Source organism: Gambusia affinis, linkage group LG24 (genome assembly GCF_019740435.1).
Source record: "Gambusia affinis linkage group LG24, SWU_Gaff_1.0, whole genome shotgun sequence".
NCBI lineage: Eukaryota > Metazoa > Chordata > Actinopteri > Cyprinodontiformes > Poeciliidae > Gambusia > Gambusia affinis.
Genome location: NC_057891.1, coordinates 3,341,280 through 3,351,479, shown reverse-complemented (window position 1 = coordinate 3,351,479; position 10,200 = coordinate 3,341,280). Strand labels below are relative to the sequence as shown.

The 10,200-nt window shown below is 37.3% G+C and overlaps 1 protein-coding gene across 5 annotated transcripts in view; it reads left to right on the top strand.

Moving 5' to 3' along the window:
• LOC122827030 (collagen alpha-1(XVIII) chain-like) overlaps positions 1-10,200 on the top strand; it is a 33,177-nt gene that overhangs the window by 223 nt on the left and 22,754 nt on the right. Inside the window, exon 1 of one of the 5 annotated variants that reach the window (XM_044109519.1) lies at positions 8,299-8,764. The exons of 1 other annotated variant lie outside the window; for it this stretch is intronic. In XM_044109519.1, the coding sequence (XP_043965454.1) occupies positions 8,455-8,764 (310 nt within the window). In that variant the 5' untranslated portion in view covers positions 8,299-8,454. Of the gene's footprint in view, positions 1-8,298; positions 8,765-10,200 lie in introns of those variants that run through there. 3 more of the 5 variants (XM_044109515.1, XM_044109516.1, XM_044109517.1) reach the window with 3 other exon arrangements.

Below are 10,200 nucleotides of genomic sequence, written 5' to 3'. Positions count from 1 at the left end.
TTTTTTAAAAGGAATGTGTTGGGCTTCTTTTCTAATAAGTTAACTGGATGCAAAGAGAAGCTTTCCTAGCAGGAATGTGTCTGAGCTTGATGAAAGTGTCCAGGCTTGCTTTTTGGGGAATTAAGGACAAATTTTCTCCTCAGCTGTCAGAGACCCTCTCTGCTGTGTTTGAGTTGGATTTATGTCTAAAGGATGTCACCTGGGCGCTTCTGACTGGTTCTGCTGATTTTAGCCTCCATGTGTTCATTTTGTTTTTATTTTGTATCACTTTGGGTCCTTGTGTTGACTTTATGTGGCAGGTTTTTATTTATTTGGAGTTTTTGGAGGCTTTTCTGTGGTTACAGGATCCAGATGGTCATTTATGTGGTCATTTTAAGTCTCTGTGTTGTGAGCCTTTTATGGATTGGTATTTCCTTGGGCACATTTAACTCCATTTTCTATCTGCCTTGAGTTTTTGTTGCATATGAATGTGTAGCTGCCAGAAAGTAACCTTAAAGCGTCATTTCTTTGCATACTTTTGGGAAGAAGCTGTTTTTGAGTTTGTTTTTGTTTTATGTGACTTTAGTGCCACATTTAAACTGTGACATTATATAAACTTAAATGCACTACAGATGCACCTCCATCCGTTGCAGGAAAGTAGGGGTGCACTGATTTATTGATTGGATGATTTCCTAAATATTTTAGAGACTGGCGGTCGGTTGATGCGTACAGGTGAAGCCGATCTTACTCCTAGATCTCATCTACCTCTAATTATTAACCTCTTCTTCTCTCCAGAGAGGTTTGACCGGCCCACCAGTTCATGTCTGCACGTTTAAAGTTAACTCTGTTGCCAAATCAGCGACTTTCTTGCTATATTTAGCAACATTTCAGATTTAAAAATTTGGTATCGACCAAAATCGGAATCAACAGATGAGGCTTTTTAAAGATTGTCCAGAAAACTGCAACCGGTGCTGATAAACAGAAATCATGGATCAAGATAGACACAAGCCAACAGATTGGAAAACTCACCACTCCATGGTGTGTGTGACTGTGCATTAATGTATTTGTGGTTGTTTTAGAACAATGTGGCATCAATTAGAGGTAAGAGCAATGCCAACTCTCCCCAATCGCCTGGCAACTCCTGCCCATAACGACCCGCCTCCAGCCTCTCCTTGGTATCCGTTAGATACACACACCACCAACAAAACCTTTTTTCTACTTCTCCTTTTCTTTCTTCAGCTTTTTCCTCTTCTTGTTCTTCTGCAATGTTCTGATAAAACCTGCAAAGCTTCATTATTTGTTTCTGAACGTACATTTGCTCAGTTAATTTTTGCATGTTTGCTCGGTTTTCATAGTTGGGATTGTAACATATTTCAATGCTGTTCCAGTTAATCGTGTTCCAGCAAAGCATAAGAGATTTTTCCCCCATGAAAACTCACTACTTTAGTTTTAACATCTTAACTTTTGATGATTATTGTTTCTCTGCAGCTTTGACCCAAAAAGTATATTTGTGTTTCTTTGTAGCTATTGTGACTTTTTGTGGTTAATTTCCAACTTTTGCCAGAAGGAAATTTAAAGTTAATGTTGGAAGCACAACTTCTTGTGTTGTTGGTTTTTTAAATATCCAGTTCTGTCTTTGTTTTATTTTTGTCACCATAGATGTTTTTCTGATCATTTTATGCCTACTATTGTTGTTCCTTTACATTTTCTTTGTTATTTGGCAGATATTTAGTTTTAGCCTTTTTGTGGTGCAGATTTTTGTTTAATGCATTCTTCTGTTTCATTTTATTGATCTTTTCAAAGAAAACCAAGTCAAACCAATCAAAAATCCTTGAAGAATCAGTGTAATTCTGTTACGTTATTAACATTTTCTGAGAATTACACTTTCAATTTTAAGAGCAAGGTGAATTTTCTCTTCTTAAATCAAATTAAAAGTTCATATTTTCCTTTCTCCAGGGCTCACCAGACCCTCCCAGGAAAACATCTTTATGGCCTAATTTTACCTGGCAGCTTGTCTCTTCTGCAGACTACACACACACACACACACACACACACACATATATATATATATATATATATATATATATACATACATATATATATATATATATATATATATATAGACACACAGAAATATTATGCTGACATTCAGGCATGCCCACACATTCATGTCGAGACAAAGCCTCTCAATGTGCAGAAATGCTCTGCAAGCTGTACAGGAATTCACACATCAAGTCAGAAACATTTCAGTGCATAAAAATGCAGGTTTTTGCAGAGTTTACAGGTTTCTATGAAGGTAAATAATCTATGCAAACAGTTAAATGCAAGCATGATTGTTAAAATCCTCCATATAAGGGAATGTTTTAACTTTAGTCATAAAAAAAGCCTCATAAAATAGTCATTTACCATCTGGATCTGTTGACAGAGTGGATCTCTACATCCTCCTTGTTCCATTTATCTCCAGATTTACAGTTTTCAGCACATAACGAGCAGAAGATGTTTCCCTTGGGTGGCCCAACGCCATGTTTTATGTTATATTGGAGCTTATATATTATCAATAAAGCTCTAAGCTCCATGGTGTGTAAAGAAAATACAGGGGGGTTTGTGGGATAATTGGAGTTGAGAATAAAAGTTTATTTATCCCCACTGGAGAGTCAATTACCTGCCTGAACACGAAGCCCCAATTTTCCATCTTGGGTTTACGGGAGAAAAGTTTTTGGCTAATATTCTGAGCTTTTAAACCCTGAAAACAAAGAAAAGGAAGATTTCATGATGGAAGAGAAGACGGCACAGAGTGAAGTTATACAGGAAATAATCAATTATACAAGCTTTAAATGCACTACAGATGAATGAATTATAATCCATGTGTGACATGTTGTCTTGGGTTTAATCTGTAAAGTTAATCCCATCCTACAATCCTGATCAGATTAGATGAGATGTTTATGTAAACTGAATGTTATTTTAAGTCTTTGCTGAGATTTATGAAGCCATTTCTGTAGTAAGAATTAAATTCACTCTTAACGTTTTACTTTTTTTGCTCATATAATCTGATCCCACATTTTGATTGGCTATATGAAGTTTTAAAAATTTTCAGTTTACTTAAAGATGAGTACTTTTGAGCAGTCAGTATCTTACCTCCAATTAATAACCTCACGATTAAATTCTAATTGTGATTCTTTGGACCATCAGTTTGATTCAATAAATACTGATTTAATAATAAGTAGCATAAAAATTTATTGGAGTATCTATTAATAATTTTATGTATTACTTATTTTTTTAATTAAAGATCCAGATTATTTTAACTGTGTATAGCAGTATTATCTAGAACAATAACATTTAGTCTATGTAAACATAAATTTATTCTTGTTTCTCCTAAAAACGGCTTGATTTGTTTAGACTAAAATAAATTTGCCTCTTTATTATTCTGCAAAAACAAATTTCAATTAAAAAAATATAAAAAATTGTTTAGAAAATACATTTGTAGACTTTTTTTGTCTACAATACAAAGTTCTTTATTCAAATTAGTTCCTTTTTCTAATGAAGAAAAAAAGTTAATTGCAAAACTAATTTTTATTTGCAGTCACAATGAAATTATCCCAGAAGTTATTATGATCAATAATAAGAAGTAATATTATGCTAATAACATAATTACACATTTTGAAAAATCAATAAACTTTAAATTCTAATGAACCTTTATAGAGTTATGTTAAATATCCAAAATAAATTAATAAAAAGACACAGAGAATGAATTATTAACTCCATGTGAACAAAATAGTTCTTCAAAAACGAGGGCAAGTTGAAACAAAAGCAGTGAGAAAAGAGAAAACTAATAAATCACGACTATATGCTTAATGATTCTCAAACTTTTAGTTCTGATGCTCTCTCTTCCTGCTTTTAAGTTAGAAATAAATATTAGTAGAGTTCAAGAAGCTGATTTCACTTGTAGTTTTTATGTTTAGATATGCTTGTAATGCAGCGGCGGCGTTTGGACACGTTGAGTAAATCGTGACGCTTGGCCTCTTAAAACAAACGCGCGGCGCCTCTTGTGCTCCACATCACCTCAGGGACTTTTCCCATCTGCAGCTTACTCCCATTTTTGTGTAATTACAGTTTTTATCCCAAGCGTGTCTCGCATGCAGCTTCGTTTGCCTCCTGCAGTTGATTAGCCCTGCAGACTGCAACCAGTGAAACTTCAAAGTCTTCCCTTTGCAGCTGGGGGTGTTTTCTACCTGCTGCAAGATGTTGAAGTGTTGCAGCAGAGGTGTGACCTCATGCAGAGGGGGTGACAGGATGTTTGGTTTTACATCTTTCATCTTTCCATGTACAGTCCGTGTGAAGGTCCGCGCTGGTCCATCTGATCTCAGCTAATGGGGGAATGTTGCTTTTCCAGCTGCAGAACTCATGACGATGGTGGCTGTGGTTTCTGCTCTCACCTGCTTCGCTCCTTCAGATCTAATCATCAGAAATCCACAAACAGCATACGGCTTCATGCTAAATTTAGCTTAATTCAATAGCTGGGACACCTGGGTTGAGATTTAAATGTTTGGACTTGGCAGATGTTTCAAGCTGTCTGAAATCTGACACAAATGGTGCTAAAATATTTAGAGAATTATTAGAAATTAGCGTGGTTTCAATCTAAAACAATCAAAGAAGTAAAACAATGAAAAAATACTTTCAAATATAAAAATATGGAAATAAATTCTATGTTACAGTGAAATTAAAGCTTTTGCACATTCTGGCTGATTTACCTACAACTTAAGGAAGATAATTTGTCTCAAACTGTTTTCTGTTTTGTTGTTCATAAATAAATCAGAAGGTGGGACACCAATAAGAATGGTGTTCTGTTGTATCTTAACACTTTTAAAAATGATATATCATGCAAAATTCATCTTTTTAACCCTGTAAATACATTTCATTAAGTACTTAGAGTCTCCAGCATTGCAGAAAGGTTTAATTTAGTTGGCCCTTATGCTTGATACATATTCTGTTCTTCCATTTTTATTTCTCGCTGCAGTTCAGGGATGGATACATGAAAATATTCCTGCATCAGAACCTCTTTGAGTTGTCTGGTTAAATTTAAATTTTGTTGGAAATATTCCTGTATCAGTGGGGAAAGTCCACATTTTCTGCAATAGTTGGTGAAAATATTACATTACAATTCAGGCTTGTTGCAGTTCATTCAGCGGCTCAAACAAGAGCCTGACTGTCTTCAGTCGGCTGTGAATGCAGCGCCTGCGGCTGCATGGGGGAATTAAAACGTCTCGCAGCTTCTTGTTGCTTTTGTTCACGCCAACATCCGACAGGATTGTTATGGGTGTTGATTTCTGAGTTTCTGCCAAAGTAGCCTTGAGGAAAACTTTCCTGCTTGGCTTTGTAGTTGATTCAGGTTATCTGATAGTGGGAAAGCACCACGACGATCAGATGGAAGCCTAACTAAACTGAGAGACAAGGAAAGGAGGAGCTGCAGAGTCAACAAGCCAGTTCTGCACGTCATTTTACTGTTGGAAAAAAAACAAAATAATCACCAAATACTACATTTCTACCAACATTTCTGCCCAAATTTCCATAAGAAATAGAAACTGTAATTTTAAAATCTGATTTCTGTTCATCCAGTGCTTTTATTTAGACATTAAATCAGTAATAAAAGGAGTTTAACAGTGAACTTAGTCTCTGCTGCCATCTGCTGGTTGTTGTGGTGTATGGATGCATCAGCATGTGTGAAAAATCTAACTCTTTTGTCCTGGTTTCTGCTTGTAGTTTGGCCTTTATGTTAATTACTGTTTGCATATAATAATTAATAATGTTTTATGCATTTCCACACGTCCTTATTAAGATAAATGTAAAGATTTTAAAGGTCCTGCAGCAGTTTCTCAGCTCTATCAGCGTCATGATATCAAGTTTCAGGCACAGTTCACATGCTCAGATGTGTTATTGTCCACCAGAAAACACTCCTGATGAAACACATCTGCTCCTGTGCATTAAATAGAGTAAAAACTGAACTTTTTATGGCTTAGTGGCCTGGAGCAACAGCAGACAGCGATCAGAACTGGTGGTTGGTGATGCTCTGGGTCATAAATCTGGAATGTTAAGTCAGCATTTGGGATAATGTTATCAGACACAAATGGATGGTGATGTGGTTTTATTAGTTTCTAATGCTTTTGATGAGTTTGTTCTGCCTCACAGAGAGGAGAATAATGAGAAGGGAAACGAGAGAGACTGGAAGCTGTTGTGACTTATTAAGATAATTGCTGCAAAACTCTAAGTCACTTCATGTTCAGTTGATTTTTAGTTCTGGATTATACAATAATACACAAAATAAAAAGGTTTTTTCAGCTTTTTCTGACACTGAAGTAAAATCTGACTAAACTTTTCATGTTTTATGTTAGTTAGATTGCTAAATACCACAATAATAAAATAAAGAAAATGTGTCAGAGGTTTATTTATTTAGCAATGTCTACATGCATTTTCTCTGTTGAAATAAATATAACTTCTTAAAAGATTTATTTACTTTTATTAAGCCCAGACTCTCTTTTCTATTGCTTTTATCAATAAGATATTTATTTAGACACTTATTTTATGTGAATTATTTTGTAACTTTTTCTGTTACAAATGTTTTCTCTTTCTGTCCCAGCTGTGAAAACACAAAATCTTCCCAAGTATTTATGGTCCAGTTTGTACTGTAAATGCGTTAGTAAACGTGAAATAAGACAAACTAACTTAACAGTAACTTTTCAGGAAGATATAAAGGCTTGTTTTAAGTGAATAATTACTTAATATTGATGAGTTCCTTTGGCAGATAAATTAACTTTTAACATGGGAAAAATGTCTTGTTGCGAGTGAAATAATCTACCAATGCAACAAGTTCTTTTCATCAACATTAAAGAATTATTTACCTAAAACAAGCCTCTTCTATATCTCACTGAAATAATTTTGACTTATTTCAAACGAGACTAAAACGACTTGGTAAGACTTTGTGTTTCTGCAGTGAGAGCCTTCAGCACATCTGCTAACAGCAACAGCGTTGTCTGAATAAACAAATGTACCACGCAGTTTTGGGTGTGGGAGGTCCGGCAGCTGGAATGTGGAACAGCTGGACGTCCCGCTTGGCAGATGACATGGACCCGATGAGGAGGAAGAGGAAGATGCCTTCTTCTCTTATCTGTGAGAACCTGGAAGTCTGGGGATTTTCACAGTGAGATGTCAGCTGCTGCCTCTCATCCATCACTCCGTGCTGCTGCTGTGTTTCTGTCCAGCTGTGCTGCTCATCACATTTCAACCAGAACAACACAAACTGACGTCTTCTGCGCTCGTTGTTCTGGTGGAAAAACGAGTAGAGAAGCACGTCAGGGCTGTTCAGCCTCCTGTTTGCTGTGGAACCTGATTAATTTCTCGTCGGCTGCAGCTCATTTGTTTTCTGTCGCAACACGTGGAGAGTTTTCTCACAGCGTCATGTGATATGTCAGCTGCGGCTCTCGTTTTTCCACAGGATTTTTCTGCTTTTTCCCACAGTCTGGTGGCAGAAGAAATTCCCTTTTAAAGAAATAATACTTATAAAAAACATATTTATGTAGAAAACACAATAATTATTATTGTAGAAACGAATGCTACTAATACATTGCATATTTGTATATATTTTTGGTTGAATCATTGCATGTTTGGACAATTATTCCCTCTGGCATCGGCAGCTGTGCAGTTATGATGTGTAACCGTGGCAACAAGGTATTGTTTTTACACCTGATCAGAAAACCAGAGGAAGTTCAAACCATCTCTTCAATCAATCATAATGGACAAAGATCATATCCCAACTCCAACATCTGTCAAATTCACAACTAATAATTGTCCTGTTAGTTGAGTTATGATGTATCATTTTACTGCTTGTTTTATTAATGCTGGCAAAGTATTAGCTGACTACAGTCAATTGTTCTTGGAGGATTTTATTGAAAAGTATCAAGTTGAAAATATAAAATCATGCCACAACTTCAGAAACTTCTTTCTCTTGTAGGTTTATCATATCAAATCCCAACAAAATACATGAAGGTTTATAGATAGAATTTGGAAAATATCAAAAGTTTTTGCAGAAATGTTAGATTACGTTACTACAAGTCATTTCTCTTCTTTCACAAGCATTTCCTTTGCCCTGGTTTGCGTACCGGTCTGGAATAATACAAGTTTTGGGTCTGAAAATATGAATTTAATCTGAATATTTCAAGCTACTTCTGCAGATTGTGGGAACCAGCTGTTTAGTCTTTCAGGGAGGAGTTTCAGTGTGTTGGGGAAACTTTCTGTCATCACATCTCAGGTCTCCCCCTTTGGCCTGTTCACTGGGAGGTTCTCTGAGCGGTTTATGTTTGAGCTGCCATTCAGCGGACGCTCAGTGAGCCTCGATCAGCCTGGATTTAACTGCTGAGCGGCTGGCTAACAGGTGGCGTTCAGGGGAAACAGTGGAGCTCTGCGCTGAAGGGAAACAGCAGCAGCATGTCGGGGATCCAGATGTGGTCACTACTCCTGGTTCTCTGTGCTGGCAGCTTGGAGGCTTGGTGGTTTTCCAACAATCCTCAACCTACAACAGGAAGCACAACCACAGAAGGAGCCACCACTCCCAGTGGGGTGTTGGTGACACAAGGGACGAAGGATGGGAAAATATCACAGGTTGGGGAGGAAATCCTTAAAGTGGCAACAGGAATACGTCAGGTTATCGACGACTGGGATGCGACTACAACCGCCTGGACTACCAGTGGAGGCCTGACAGGGACGACAGCAAAGCCCAACATTACAGATGAAAAAGGCAGGTTGAGAGGGGCGAGGGTGGAGCAGGGGGTTGGGGATCGGTTTTGGTCCGGCTCAGAGGTTTCTAGCGTTGACACCACTTCCACTTCACCTTGCTTCCCTGTCCCCTCTGATTGGCCGATATGCAAACAGCCAAACGTTTTCTCGCTGCCAAACTTTTTCAACCACACTTCTGTGGAGGAGGTGGATGCTGTCCTGCGGGAGTGGGTGTGGCTTGTGAGGACGAGGTGTCACCGCCACACAGAGCGGTTCCTCTGCCTCCTGCTGGCACCCAGGTGCCCGATTCCCGCTGCACCTCTTCCCAGTCGCGGCTTGTGCCACGTGCTGCAGGACAGCTGCTGGGCGTTCCTGGAAAACGGGCGTCTCCCGGTGGACTGTCACTTCCTGCCGGAAACAGAGCAGGAGTACCAGAGTCCTGGGTGTGCAGCTGTTAGTAGCAGGAAAGGTAACCTGGTGGATTGAAATGTATCCTGAGTGCCGATACATTTCAGATCTGGTCAACGTTGTTTGTATCTGTTGTTTTAAATGTCTTCACACGTTTTGCCTAGATGTGTCCATCATGAAGCAGCTGAAGTTAATATGTTATATTTTAAATCATTTTTTTATTTTGGGCCAATGTCTTGATAAAACCCATCAACAAACTTCAAATATTAATAAACAGATTTCTCTGTATTCTCAAAATTAAATCATGTTGAATTTTACAATATTTAAGGCTGAGTATAAATGTATTTTAGCAACAATACATGTCAATAAATTAGTAAATGTAGCTACTGGCTGCAGTTTAGTGATACAGATCACATTTTTTTTGTTTGAGCCCTAGAAAATAAAACGAAACATTTCTGAGTTACCTGATATCTTATTTACTGCAATTCTGGTTATTTAAGATAAACAAAATCCCCTTTTATGCTGAAAACAAGTTGTATTGTAAAGAAATAATTTAAAAGCTTTTCTTCTTTTCTGTAAAATCTAAAGGGATGTAATTTGTGTTTTAGTGTCTTCATATATTTAGCAGTGTGGGGCTGTCAGCTAATTTTCAGGGTTAACCTCTGAACTGTGCTCCATAAAACTGTCAGTATGTTTTCCCATAGAAACAAATGTCCCAAATTTAAAGGACGGATATTCCATTACATCTGGACAATGTTTCCTATGTTGCAAAGCAAAAATTAATTGGAACATTTATTTTGCTCCAGAAAGCCAACAGGCTTGTAAATTTACTCAGGTAAAGGTGTTTTGGATTTTGCTTTACATTGTACAGAAAGAAATACAGCTGTTATGGGTTTTAAACTTGAAACACATCAAAGAATCAACTTAAATTGATCAAAATGTGGAAGATATTAATGAGTTCCTCTTTTCCTTCTCTCTCTTAATTATCAACTTGTGCTTGATTTGTTCTCTGCACATCCCCAAACCACCTCAACTTCTCTTCTCTCACTC